Source organism: Amblyomma maculatum, chromosome 6 (assembly GCF_055883805.1).
Source record: "Amblyomma maculatum isolate TAMU_Amacu chromosome 6, ASM5588380v1, whole genome shotgun sequence".
NCBI classification, from domain to species: Eukaryota; Metazoa; Arthropoda; class Arachnida; order Ixodida; family Ixodidae; genus Amblyomma; species Amblyomma maculatum.
In genome coordinates this window covers 167,131,358-167,146,721 of record NC_139349.1, presented here as the reverse complement: position 1 = coordinate 167,146,721, position 15,364 = coordinate 167,131,358, and the positions used below count along the sequence as shown (strand labels likewise).

At 46.0% G+C, this 15,364-nt stretch overlaps 1 protein-coding gene across 1 annotated transcript in view; it reads right to left on the bottom strand.

The window, feature by feature from the left end:
• LOC146187352 (uncharacterized) overlaps nucleotides 1-12,733 on the bottom strand; it is a 29,964-nt gene extending 17,231 nt beyond the window's left edge. The window contains exon 1 of the mRNA XM_084608192.1: nucleotides 12,728-12,733. Coding sequence (XP_084464318.1) covers nucleotides 12,728-12,733 — 6 coding nt within the window. The remainder of the gene's footprint in view (nucleotides 1-12,727) is intronic.
• Between the last annotated feature and the right edge of the window lie 2,631 nt (nucleotides 12,734-15,364).

Sequence of the window (15,364 nt, the reverse complement as noted above, 5' to 3'; positions counted from 1 at the left end):
CTGCATCCAGTTGACCCCTATGAACTTCTCAACCTGATCCGCCCACCGGACATCCTGCTGTCCCCGGCTATGCTTTGTTTCCCTTCCAATCCAGATTGTTACCCTAAACGGCCATCGGTTGTCCTCTCTACGCCTTATATGCCCTACCCTGCCCATTTCTTAGTCTTTATTTACACTACAGACTGTAAATAACTCGAGCTATTTCTCTGACTCACTCTGCGCGCTTCCTATCTCCTAACATTACAACTACCCTTTTTGTTCCATAGCCCTCACTGGGTGCACCACAATCCATTTCCAATATGGTGGTGTGCCATTCTTGTCTTCCAAAGCCTACGTAATCTACATTTGATAAAAATAATTTTTACAACCAGAGGAATTTAAAGTACTAGACTACCGCCCACTAGCAGCTCATGCATTCGTTTAAATACAAATTAGTAAAATGTTTGCAACATAAGACCTGACATGACCATTATTTTGTTTCAATACAAAAAGCTGTATTTAAATAATTACAACATTTATGGCATCGTAGAGAGCAAATACAATTAGCAGGTAGCGCCCCTCTCTTGCGATATCAGCAACCATAACCCAAACATTTATCATGCGGTATGTTGCCAAATCGGCGATTCTGGCGGAGTTATCGCAATGCGTGAATGCGTAATGTTCCAGCCGCAGCGCGAGAAGAGAAATTACCCAAGTAAAGTAGAGCCCGACAGGCGCTTTTTTGTAATGAAAACGAGCAGTGTGTGTGAATGCACGCAAATGTAAACTGCAATAGCGATGGCATGCACTCGTCGTCATCTGCGCATTCCCGATAAAACTTGTCGCTCACACGGGAAATGGCAAGGCGTTTACTATTGCCTTCAAGTATGCGTTTAGTGAATGTGCGAACCATTTGGTGAATAAGTGGTAAAAAGAGAGCAACAAGTATTGAAATCAGTAGCCCCGGGGTCTGCAGCAGACACGCGGCGCGGCTGTTGGCGGGGCGAGGTGAAAGCAGCGACTGGTATTTGATGGCGCGGGCAGTGAGGCATCGCGTCGTCGTAGTGTGAATAGGAAATCGGCCGACGGCAGCCCGACCGCTTCGCTCTCGGCGTCGGCCGACCGACGACCCCGTCGGCCGACCATCGGCACGCTGTCGGCGTCGTCGCAGTGTTACAAGCACGACGACGCAAAAACGCGGCTGGTGATGGTCGGCCGACCTAGATCGGCCTAGTGTATACGGGTCTTAAGCACTCTTGGTTGATGGACCTAAAGATCGGATGCTCGCAACTTGATGTCGACGAATGAGAACACAAGAAGACCCTGTTCATCACGCCAGACGGCCTCTGAGCTCAAGGTAATGCCATTCGGCCTCAGATCTGCACCCGCAACGTTCCAGCGAGTAAAGAATACCGTTTTGGCTGGCTTCAAGCAGCTAATTTTTCTGGTATTCGCCGCGAGAACGGCGTAGAGGTGGCGCCACCGTCGCTCCGATTGTGGGGATCGGCAGCCGGCGGCGCTCGCAGAAGCGCACGCGGCTTATATCTGCTTCCGAGCTTACGGCGGGTTTGTTGGCGATGAAAGCGTGCCTTATGCAATGCATTAGCTATTTACTGTTTAGAGTGTTCCAATATTGCAGAAAAAAATCCGTGGATTTCGCCAATGCAGCAAAAAAAAGGGGTGCGCGGATTTTAGAAAGAAAAGGCAGGCAAACACCCTTCTTTTAGATTTACTGGCATCGCTTTGCAAGCTTTTTGCGTTGTGCGACGCTTACAGGCCTGATACTGGGCCTGAACATGACATATCGCCTTTTAAACAGCGTGCGCGTGTCTTATACGAGTCAGACAACCAAATATAGTATCAAGCCCATGGAGGTACAAGGTTCCTGCTCTGACCTGCAGTGCTTCAGAATGAATCGAGGCAGCCTGGCCCATTATATCGTACTTGACTCGAGAATTAAGCAGGTTAAATGTAGCACTGACAGCGTACTGCCCGGCGGGTTGCCTTAGATTGAGTGGACATCAACTCTTTCCAGACAACCAGGCACAATTGCATTCCCCAAAAATCAGATTACGCCGACACTGTACAGGAAACCTAGCCGCACAGGAAAGCCAATTGCTCAGGTTTAGACCTAAGAGTAGATTGAGTTGTCCGAGCTCACAACAAGGCGGATGCATCTTGAAGCAGATAATTTTGTGTCGCACTGCGAAGTGACTAATTTCCTGAAACAGAGGGAAGTATAAAGAATTTCTAATGTGTGTAATGTTTATAAATGGTACATTAGTAGTGTAATTATTTTTTTTTCAATGGCTATGACTTGCACCATGTGACAGAACGTTTACACACCTCACAAAATTTAGGACTATGAGCGAATAATTTTTAGTAACGATAAAGTGCAAGCTACGAATCAGTAGCTGCGAAGACATCGTTAAACCGCGCTCGGTCACTGTCAAATTCTGGCAAGTAATTTTGAATGCTGAAGATTTCTTTATCATATTGTAATTATTGTTGAGCAGTGACTTGGGGCAGTGTTGTCATTTACTTCCAAACAAGTTCCGGATATAAATTTATCCTGATAGAAATGCAGGTCATCTTATCATGTGGCTATAAATACGTGTTTATTCCCGAACTAAGCAACGATGGTAAAGGCCGTTTGAAGCTATTTTACTCCCCTTGTCAGAAACAACCAGTTTGCTCGAAATACAGCAAAGACGAAAATAGGTTTTAATGATTTTCATGGGCTACCAGAGTACATTGATTTATGTGTAATATGTATTTAGTGCAACAGGTGTTGCGAAGGTTTGTTTCTCAAACGTTCAAGCATTTCTCTAAAGCGAAATATGTTCATTACCAATGTTACGGATGCGCAGAATCCTTCACAAGGAAAAAGAAGAAATGCATATATGGGTTTAACGCGCTATGCGATATCGGCTATACGACGGATGATGTAGGGGCGGCCCTCGGTGTCGTTGACCACGTTGGATTGTTTAACGTTCAGTCAAATCCCTTAACCGAGGAGCGGCTTTCGAAACGGCCGGGATCAAACCCCCATTCTCCAAATCAGCAGTCGAGCGCCCTACCACTGAGAACCGCGACAGAGGTTTAACATATAAAACATTGCTCAGACAACTCTATCATGGATACAGAAGGCATAGAGTGGCTTGTTTAAACTAGATTTTGTTATGCAGCAGTCCGCGGTCGCATGTTTCAGTAGTTGCGGCATTCCAAAGAGAATCGGGAATATACGAGTTTTGAGCGTTTGCATTAATTTTTATTGACGGAAGCAAACTCTTTTGCTTTGACACGGCGCCTCTAACGACAGCAGCACTTTGTTTAAATACCGCTTGGCAAAGAATCTCAAGCGCCGAAGACCGCGACTGATGATGTCCTTTCCAGCATGACATACTCGATATGGACAAGTGTATATATATATATATATATATATATATATATTGAATGGAACGCGGGGTAATGAACAGCCTGTTTATATTTCAGTTGCAAGAGGCAGATAGGTAAGCAAAAGCGCACAGGAACCGCGAAACAAGCGAAAAGCACTCTGTACAAGCCGCACGCGCACGTGCACCACTGCGGTTGGTTGGTTGGTTCATAGGAAGGGAAAGGCGCAGTATCTGTCACACTTGCTCTGTGGACACCTGAACCGCGCCGTAGGGGAAGGGATGAAGGTGGGAGTGAAAGTGGATAGAGAGAAAGGGGGCCGTAGTGGAGGGCTGCGGAGTAATTTCGACCACCTGGGGATCTTTAACGTGCGCTGACATCGCACAGCACACGACGCCTCTTCGTTTCGCCTCCATCGAAACGCAGCCGCCGAGGCCGGGATTCGATCCCGGGAACTCCGGCACAGTAGTCGGGCGTCTTACCACTGCACCACCCCGGCGGGGCCACCACTGCGGACTGGCACGCGACGCGAACGCGCATCCACACTGGGTAGGGTTCGCCGCTAGGTGGCGACCCTGCTCGATCTCGAGACCAGTACTTAGACGACGCCGTTCTCTTCTCTTCGAACTTTGAATACTCCCTGAGAAGGTTTCAGACAATGCTGGACGCAATCAATTTGTCATGGTCAAAGCTGAAAGCAGAAAAGTGTCACTTCGCCTACGAAGATCATTTATATCGTAAGCAAGGAGGCGTTCTTCGAACCCGAAGAAAACGGCAGCGATAGTCCAGTTTCCTCATCCTGGTGACAAAAATCTGTACGCTGATTCATTTGTTTTTGCGCGTGCTATCGGCGATTCATCTAGAACTTCTCGCATATCGCCGAGCCATTGACACAAATACGAAGGCTGACGTACTTTTCGAATGGAAAGTGCCGCAATCAGACGCCTTCGCTGATTGTAAGCGTCGTCCACAGTTCCCTCCTGTTCTAGGCCCCACTCGATGAAAATCCTGGGACTGAAATTCACACCGCCGCAAGCAGTTTGGACCTAGGCGCCACTCTCGGTCAGAAGAGCACCGTACAGGAGAAACTTATCGCGTACTCTAGCAGGTCCCTCTCAAATACCATATCGAATTACTTGATGACCGAAAAGGAATGCCTCTCAATCATCTGGGCCACATTCAAATTTCGCAACTTGAAAATACTTATCCGGTAGCTTTGCACGATGAAGCTTGCGCCTTCAAGAATTTGACATCACTGTAGCCTCCAAGCCTTGTCGCAAGAATTTCGATGAAGACTGCTTGTCACGCGCCCATTTTGACGCGCCCACGAAGGATGATAACGACGATGCCTTCTTTGGACCGGTAAGCATCAGCAGTTTTACACAGCAACAACGCTCGGACTATGAGTTGAGTGAACTACCGAATTCCAAGAAGGGCAGACCGCTTCTCCTCCAAATGGGTTCCGCAACGTTTGTCCTTCGTGTTGCACAAAAACGTCATCGTCGGGAACTTCGTCCCCAACAGGACCACATGCCTCCTCGTTGTGCCGAAAGATCTAAGAAAGAAACTTTTGCAGCCTTTCCACAATGAGCCAACTACCGGACATCTCGGGACGGCATGCACGCTGAATCGATTCCAAGAAAAGTATTATTAGCCACGGTTACCTGCCTACGTTTGCACATTACGTGAAAACGTTTCGCGAGTTTCAGAGACGCAAGACGCCTCCAAACAGCCCTGCTGGGCTACTGAACCCCCATACCACCCCTGACAATGCCACGCCAGCAAATTGGAATGTACCGTCTTTGCCAAAAGTAACCAGGCTGCTGCGAAGGCTGGTGGAGCAAGTGCGCGGCCGTGTAGCGGCGTTGCGCTCCCTGTGGCTTATCGATGCTTGTCAGCTCCGAGGGTACAACAGCTGACGTAACTTCACACCCTCACTCTCGCTCGTTTGATTATAAAAACTAGGCGCGTATGATGTACGGGCTGCGGTTTCACGTGTGCGAAGCTTGGTTGTGCCCAGCGAGGGCGCTCAGTATAGCGACGGGGCTATTCGCTCTTCTCGGCAACTGCTCTGAAGCAGATGCCGCGTTTCTCGCTATATAATTTTACGTGCTTGTGTTCTGCAATCCGCTACTGAAACACACCAGCAGAATTGCGCTTTCCTGCGTGTTTGATGCGCCTGTACATAAAGAATGATAACGCACCTTGAAATTTCAACATGCTTTCTCCGAGGTGCTTTGCGTACTGCAATTTTACGGACCGTAACTCCGGTACAAAGTTATGGGAAAGCATGTGAACCCTTCCAAGCCACCTTATCTCTCCTTTAGGCTTGCAAGATTGTGCTAGTCCCTTGGGGAGGCTGTGTATAAATAAGATCAATGTTTGATTCTAACGAATTCTTGCATTTGCTTGTAGGTAAGTTTTGGTATAGATAACGAACGATAATGAAAGCTTCCTCACGCTTAGTCATTATATGCACATGACTGCTTTCTCGTTCGCGGAACTCTTATTTCAGAGCAGCATTGTCTCGCAAATCTAGCACATATTCGTCCTAGAAACGAACAAGAGCTCACCGTGTCTACTATCACCTGCTTTTCTGTTTTCCGCAGTTGCCGAAAAGAGATAATAGCCCCGTCGCTATACTGAGCGCCCTCGCTGGGCACAACCAGGCTTCGCACGCTTGAAACCGCAACCCACACATCATACGCGCCTAGTTTTTATCATCCAACAGGCGTGAGTGAGGCTGCGAAGTTACGTCAGCTGTTGTACCCTCGGAGCTGACGAGCACCGATAAGCCACAGCGAGCGCAACGCCGCCACACGGCCGCGCGCTTGCTCCGGCAGCCTTCGGAGCAGCCTGGTTACTTTTGGCAAAGACGGTACATCATCGACCCCTTTCTGACTTCATATACATGTAGCAAGGCGGTCATCGTGGCCGCCGGTTACCTTGCCCTCTACTCCGAAGCAAAAGAACTGCCCATGGTACCGCAGGAAAAGTAGCCAAGTTTTTCGTCAAGTGAATTCTCCTGCAACACGACGCCTCGAAGTGTCCATCACGCACAGGAAAGCAGCATTTACAGCGGAGCTCACGCAAGCTATCTTAACTACAGCCACACAAGCCACCGTTGGACGATGACCTACCACTAGCAAACTAACGGACTTGCGGAAAGTCTGAATAAAACTAGAGAGGACATGCTTACCATGTACGGCGACGCCGAACAGAAGACGTGGGGCACCTTGCTGCCTTACATCATCATCGCATATAACATTGCCGTCCAAGATAGAACCCGGTCAACCCCGTTCACACTTGTGTATCGCAGAGAGCCAACGACGACGCTCGACGCAATTCTGCCGCATGTAACACACGAGGATAATATTGAAATCACAGCTTACCTTCAGCGGGCAGATGAAGCCGAACAACACGCCCGGATGAGAATTAAAGAGCAGCAACGCATGAACACCCGACGAACAACTTGAGACGATGCAACGTAGAGAAGAAGCAACGAGGCCATGTTTGGACATGGACACCGATACGCCGTCGCTGACTGAGGGAAAAGCTCTTGCGGCGATACTTCGGCGCATCGTTCAACTTGACTATGAAGTCATGCCGGACGGCACGAACACATCCCGGCGGGGCCCATGTTGAGCCTCTGAAGCCTTATTACGAAGATTAAAACTTCTAGTTGTTTTAATTTTTGTTATTTTGTTTGCAATCGTGTTTATGTTTGTGATCATAGAACCTATGCCTTGATAAGGCGGGAGTAGTGCCGCGAACCATTGAAATCTTAATATTTCCATTCGGACAACCGCCGGCATGCGAATTCATTGCTGATTTTAGCGCACGGAGTTATTCTGTATTCTTTGTTTATTCGTACTCGTAGTCGCGAGACGCAGCTTTATCTTTTTGTTTGTCGCGCCAGATGCGCCGAGATGTATACAGAAGATTCCGGCCACTCGCATGCATGTCTACAATGTTCCAGGTTATGCTTGTCACCTTTTATAGCTTTATCTGGATGCTTCTCCGCGGCCTCTAAATTGAACGTTGCAGTGTGCAACGAGCATGCTCAGATAGCTGACCGAAGAGCGCGCTTGTTACTGCCGCCGCCGAATCGTTTAGTCCTTTCGCGGGCACAAATCGGCACAAAAGAGAATTCAATCAGTCCAAAGCCAGTCTCTTCTTTTGTTGGGTTCGGCTTCGTCACTAACACGTGACAATGCGTTGTTTGTTAACGCTGATGTTATTTAAATTGTACAGTTATACTAATTAACTTTTTCCCCGATTTGCAATGTTCACAATTAGGTTTTTTTTATCTCCTCTGAAAATCTTTGCTACTTTCTGTACAATTTGACGGACACGGCGACAGTACTTGCAACCTAGTACTGAATCGATCCCATTTTGCTAAGCAGGCCCTGCTTGCATTCCTTCTGCCGTGGTTATCGGCCACTTCGCGGAACCCGATATGCCAGCCTCCGACGCCGACACTGGGTTGCTACCACGCCTGCGCGTCTGACGGGGTGCTTCCTTTGCATCTTACCTTCGCGCCCTTCCTTGACGCATCTGGTCCGGTACAACTCATCTTCAAACCAACTTCCGTATCGTCAGCAACATCATCCACATCCATGTATTTAAGAGCCCAGCTGAGCAACTTTCGCTTCAGTGGACACGGCGACAGTACTTGCAACCTGGCACTGAATCGCTCCCATTTTGCTATGCAGGTGTGTACAAAGCTTCCTTTATACGCTAAGAAAAGTAACAACGTCTGCTTAGTACTGTTCCCGTGTCCACAGGTGTTGTGCGATGCTTTTTATGAGTGCTTTTCTATGACCCTTTTACTATTGCGCGCTGGTGATGTCGAGATGAACCCTGGGCCTCCTACCTTATGCTCGGAATCACTCCTAGATATTGAATCTCTGCCCTCTGACCCCGCAGAGCAGATGAAAGTTATATTTTTGTTTCTTAAAGACGCCCATACTCGCTCCTTGCAGAGCTCTAAAGCGCAGACGGAATTAGCAGCCGACGTTAAAGCTATTAAATCCGGCCAGAAAACTATTAAAACAAAAATCACTGCCATTCAGGCCCGCTTAGATGTGCTTGAAGACAACTGCAAAAAATAGATGAACTGAGCGTGGAAATTTCCGACATTCACACTCAAACAGACGAACTTTCAGAGTCAGTCAACTCGTTAAACTCACGGCAGGATGAGCTTGACGATACATCCCGGCGCAATAATTTAATTTTCCACGGCATTCCAGATTCCGATGAAACCTGGCAGGAATCTGAAGAAAAGCTAACCGCTATTCTTACCGACTGCCTTCCTGGCTCCCTTGCCCCCAACGCAATAGAACGCGCCCACCGATTAGGGACTTTCAAAACCAACAAATGTCGTCCGGTCATTGCGAAATTCTTAAATTTCAAAACAAAAGACTTAATCCTCACCAAGCGTAACAGCATAAAAGATAAACAGGTCTCCCTTACTAAAGATTTTTCGGTGGCAACACGTCTGGCACGAAAAAAGCTTATCGAGTTTGCTAAGAGCCAACCTGGTTCCCCCACCCACAAGCTGCGCTACAATAAGCTAATTATGAACAAGTCATGTTACATGTACGACACTAACACTGACACAGTCATTAACATTGATACACGCAGCGCACATGTTGGTTCTGCCTCTGCCGCTGTCTCGGATAACACATCCTAGGTACGCGGGAGGGGTAGTGGTCGGGCAATCGCAGCTTCAGTATCTGTTCTTTTCACTAATGTCAGAAGCGTTTTGAACAAGTATAACGATCTAATATCAGCTATCGGCACTCGTTCCGCTAAAATAATCGCCTTAACTGAAACATGGCTGACTGCGCCTATTCACGACAGTGAAATCTTTTTTAAACGCTTAACATTTTTCATTTTTCCGGTGTGATTGTGGCACGCAGCGAGGCGGCGGAGTGCTCCTAGCTGTTTCCAATGACATTCCTTCATCATGCATACACATCCAGACTAACCTGGAAATAGTTCGGTCCGCGATCACCCTTAATCACCAGCGTGTAGTGATAGGGGTTTGCTACCGTCCAGCTTCCTCGTTGCCTACGTTTTGTGAAGAACTTTATGATGCTATTAATATGGTCACTATACGTTTTCCTTCATGTCCGCTTTTCTTTTTTGGTGATTTTAATTTTCCGAACATAACATGGATCTCGGACCCCCCTTCAATGTCCCCGTTCTTTTCTCAAGGTAGCGAGTTAATAGATGTATGCAGAACATTATCTTTAGTGCAATTGTGCACACAAGCAATTAGAATAACAGCAAACGCAGCGAATATACTAGATTTAGTCTTAACAAATCGATCTGACATAGTATCACCTATAACATACCTTCCGGGCATCAGCGACCACTTGCTGCTGCACCTTAACATTAACTTATCTCCTACGAATAACCTTAAAACGAAAAAGTTATACGTGACTACAACAAAGCAAACTTTGAGGCGATAAATAACGAGCTATCTTCTTTTATCAATGTTTTCCTTGATAACTTTGACAACCGTAGTGTGCAAACTAACTGGAGCATGTTCACAACTATAGTGACCCAACTAACTGAACAGTTCATTCCCCTTCTCGCGGTAACCGGTCACTCAAACGCTCCCTGGTATAATAATCACATCAAGCGTCTATCTAACAAAAAAAAAAAACGCCTCTACCGTATTGCGAAGCTTTCCCCAACTAGCGAGCGATGGGCTTCATATACAGTTGCGTCCCATATGTACGTGCATGCGCTCAAAGAAGCTAAAATGAAATTTTACTCTCGTGTACTGCCCTCTATGCTAACCACAAATGTGAAAAAATTCTGGCGTGTCATTATTCCTTCCACTGATGATAGCATCGCCCTAACTTACCCGTCAGGTGACCCCTTCCCTTCCGATTTTTTTGCTACAATTCTGAACCGCGCATTTACTGGCAACTTTACAACCATATCTGATGTACCTATGCCAACAATACACTATTCAAACTATTTTATCATGCCCCCAATAACCATTGGTATGCCAGGCGTCAACAAGCTTATTGATGGTCTCAGTATTCACTCTGCTCCGGGATATGACTGTATCAATTCAAAGTTCTTAAAAAACACCGGCTTATTCTTCTATAATGTTATCAAAACTTTTCCAGCAATCACTTGATCATTCAACACTTCCTAGTGAGTGGAAAATCGGAAAAGTGGTTCCAGTCTACAAATCCGGCAGTAAAGCATCCCCTAGTAATTATCGTCCAATATCCCTTACTAGTACCTGTTGCAAAATGTTCGAACATATAATATTCCCTAACCTTGTTAATTTCCTCGAATCGAAATCGTTTTTTACACCAGCGCAACATGGTTTTCGAAAATCTTACTCGTGTGAAACACAGTTATCATTTACACATGCTCTGCATCACATTCTAGACATCTCATCACTAGCTGACTGCATATTCTTAGGTTTTTCTAGAGCGTTCGACAAGGTTTGTCACAAACTACTACTTCACAAACTATCAAATCTGAACATTGACTGTAACTTATTGAAATGGATTGAATGTTTTTTACTTAATCGCTCACAATTTGTCTCTGCTAATGGTTATAATTCTAGCTTTACAGCGGTGTGTTCTGGAGTTCCACAAGGTTCCGTTCTTGGCCCTCTTTTGTTTCTGATTTACATTAACGATCTTGCCTCCCTTGTAAATTCTCATATTCACCTTTTCGCCGATGATTGTGTCATTTATAGAGAAATAACCAATGCTAACGACATTACTTTACTTCAGTCAACCTTTCTGCTATTGGCAAATGGTGCAAGGATTGGCTAATGCAGCTAAATATTAACAAATGCAAAGTCATGCGCGTATCTAGAAAAACTTCCTCCCCACCCCACTACTACCTCGATAACATTTCCTTGGAATCAGTTCCGTCATACAAATTCCTCGGCGTCAACATTACTAGTAACCTCGACTGGTCCCTCTATACCGAGAACATAATTAAAAATGCTAATCGCATGCTAGGCTACTTACGTCGCAACTTTTATAGTGTTCCTTCTCACTTGAAACTGTTACTATACAAAACATTAATAAGATCGAAACTCGAGTATGCTTCACCGGTATGGAACCCTACTCATGTAAACTTAATTAGTGATCTCGAGATGGTCCAAAATAACTGTACGTTTTATTCTTGCTAACTACAACCGAACAGCCAGTATAACAGCCATGAAGACTAATTTGTGCCTCCCTCTACTGACATCGCGTAGAAAAGTTTTCCGCATAACCCTGTTCCACAAGTTGTACCATCATCCCACTCTTCGTGATCGTCTCATTCCCCGTCCAATTTATGTATCCCATCGCATTGACCATCAACACAAAGTTGGAATTTTATCATGTAACACGAAATGCTTCTCGCAATCTTTCCTACCGCGAACCTCGCGAGGCTGGAAACACCTTCGCGCAGAAATCGTTGGCATTACAAACTGAGCAGTTCTGCGTAGCTCTAGCTAACATTGTATACTCAGGTGCTATTTGACATTCATGTACATACTGTACTCTCTTCATTTTTGTGTATTTACCACTCCCCCTCTGTAATGCCTCTGGCCCTGAGGGGTAATGTAAATAAATAAATAAATACAAAATTTTTTCGGGGTTCGCTTTATTGCATGCACGATCTAATACTTGCACTAGAATTGAACGTCCCACTCCAAGCTCCATGCGTGTGCAAGAGATCTGAACGCTATGAAGATCTGTACGTCGTCTTCTGCTTCTTTCCCGCTCACTCTCCGCATTATCATCGCCTCTCATATCCGACGTAGTGAGCAGATAGATTAACCAGTTCCCCTTGGTGGCTGGGTGCGGGACAATTATTGCTGGTACGAAATAAAGTACGCTTTTCACAGTTACTCTTCTCAAATCAGTGGACCTGTCCAAGTTGATTTACTTCCTACCGGAGTATACCCCGTGGTTCGCCGATACTAGACCAGAATTCTTTCAGCTGGCGCTCTGATGGGGCCTAACCGACAGAACCGGTACAGCTGGAGTTCCGCTATTCCGCCAGGACTGTTCGCGGCTGCCCCCCGTCCTGCGTATTGTGAATTTTGAAGCAGGACGTGGCTGTTCGCCGCCGTGAGGACTTCGTCGTATTTTGAAGCCAAGGTTTACATTGATGTGGATGTTCCCCACAGGATGGATGTTTCGTTAATTAAACCGGTAATCGCTACCCCCTAATGACGCAATAAATAATCAATAAATTTTCTGAGACCAATTGAAGTGCACAGCCGCCCACAGGCTCCAAAGTTCACACTCACTGTTGGAAGTTGAGTCCGGTATTGCAAACGAATTGTTGGAGAACATGGCATGCCTACCTCCATGGCCCCCTGCCTGTCGGTAAAGATTGTCTCAAGACATACCTGTCGTACCACAGTCCTATGGAAAGAAGCGAATATTGCACGCCTCTAAGTAGCGTAATCAGCGATGCATGCGAAAATGGTGTAGGTCACCAAAACGGATGGCTTTCCTAAGCAACATTTTACCATCACCATGAGTACCAGCCGACGTGAACAGACATAATTCCCCCAAAAGAAAAAATTGCTGATTTAATGCTAACTGAGGCTACTTCGGCATGTCGAGGAAACAAAGGAAGAAGAATAATGCATTGTAAATACAATTTTATGGAATATTGAAACGTCAGCGCTGCTAAACCTCCAGGCCAATATTGTGGACTCAGTCGATGCTCCCTATTTGGGCTGTTTTCCATCCGGACATACGTGGTATTTGTTTAAAAACGCTGCACCTGGTGTTCTTTCTCTCAGAATTATATTGATTTTTCTTTGAGTTACTTCGCAATTTAGGGTCAGAAAGCAATTCCGAAAAACGTCCGGACGCGTTACACCGCATTGCAGATTCAGTTTAGAAAACCCATGCCTTTCGTCATTTTCTCGGTTCTCCTTCGTTATTTTGTTTTTGATGTATTTTTATTACTGTTTTTCCGCAGGAATTCTCGCGTTAACCATCGAGCGCAGCAGTAGTGTGCTTTCTTTCTGTTTATCTGCAGCCTTTCCTTTTTTGCTCCCAAAATATCGTGGTGTTGTGACTCAAAAGCAAGGAAGGATGTGAGATTGAATTAGGTAAACTCGGTAAGCGTAGAATTATTTTCGCTGTTAGGGCACTAAAAAAAAAGAAACGTCACTGGTATAAAGAAAAGAAGATAAATCTTTCCTCGATGTTGTGTTGTTGAAAAGAGCCCAAGAAAGCAAAGCTTCAAGCCTCTAAACTTCTTATTTTTTTTCATTCCGTTTTTCTTTCTGGATGAAGTGTAATGTAAATGCAGCAGATAAGGAGTGACGCCTCAATTACGGCGCTCTGCGCACTGTTCATGGACAGGCACGTCAGGCGAGCTCGCAGCAAGATGCGAAGAGTAGATCTCGTATCTCCATAGATGCACTTTCAATTCTGGCCACTCGAATTCCGAAGCCGTTTTCTAGTCATCGAGCCATTTCGCGTGGCACTACGTTGGACAAGTTGCGCATGCGCGAGGAGCCCCGTGAGGTCAGAGGCAGCAGCTGGTGTGCTGGAGCTGCCGTCACCGCCGCGCTTCGCCGCACGCTCTGCCGGTCCCGGAGAAATGATGTCATAACCACAGCCGGTGCCAGCTGTGCATCACTCTCTCCGTTGGTTGGTCGCAGAAGAGGTGTCTGTTTTCGCGGCGAGGATAAAAATAGCCTAGAACCGAAGCGCGTAGCGCCGCTCCTTCTCTCTGGTATGTGGGGACGGTGTGATAGCAGCTGTAACGCCAGGGCATTCTACGGAAAAAGCGCACACGTCGCGCAGACTTTTTGCACACAAAATGCCTTGAATAACCGAAAAGTGTCTAATCCTGTTAGCTAATGAAAGCGATGCACTATCTTTAGGCCTTTTTTATATTTTCTATGCTTTGTATATACCCCACCTCTGTTCTTTGTTCTTTTCGCCCCTTTCTTTCCTTCCTTGCCCTGATCGTTTCATACCCGCCGAACGCAGTTTAGCTGCTAAGAGGTGCCGCGGTTAGGAAATTAATCTTCGTTTCTCTGTTGTTCGAATTAACAAGAAAATAACAACCAAAAAGTGATGACTAACAGGATATAAAAGATTAACAGCGGTGGTATGCATGTGTGTCGCTCTACGCTGTTCCAGTTACAACTCTTTCTATTGAGCGAAGATGAACTACTACTCACTCTAAGGGTGTCCGTTAGTGTGCTCACTGTTAAGGGCGCATCGTTAATAATCCCCTAATTATTAACGGGTGACAATTATCTGCCCCTCCCTTAAAGAATATTGTCCTACAATATTCACAACACCCACGAACATCGCGCGCACATGCATGCGCTCACAAACTACATTGGACAACTGTCCACGTCACGCACATAAATTGCACAAATTTCACAAACTGCAATCACAAATTACAGTTCACACATCAATGCCATGTTCACAAACTTAACACACTGTTGTCAAGATACACATAGGAATCAACAACACAGAAACACAACTTTTTTCTCCCAATGAGCAGTCCTCAAACTCAAGGCACACTTTCGCCTATATTTCCAAAATCGTGTTGTACCTCCTCCTTGGGACGTATCAGTTTTTGTACATCTTTCAGGCATGCCAGTTTTCTTTCTCACAAAGCACTGGCTTTTTTTTCTCACGCGTGTCTTGGCTCTTTTTCTGGTTCTAATGGTAATTCTCATTCGCGATTTTATCTCGCTCCTCCCTCTACTCTTGAGTTCTGCTTTCCGATCCGAAGCTTGGCCAGAACTAGCGCTTACATGCCTAGGACCACTTCTATTAGGCAGTCTCATTCCTTCTCGGCTTGTAATATATTATTTACGCTTGCGCTTCCAGTCCTTCATGAACTTTTTCCTTGTTTGTATTCGTGAGCTTTCTTGCTCGACTTCACTTGCCATGGCAGGTTTGGATTCTTTTCTCTTCATTTTCGACTTCTTTTTTCGCACTGCTGGCCTAGGCAG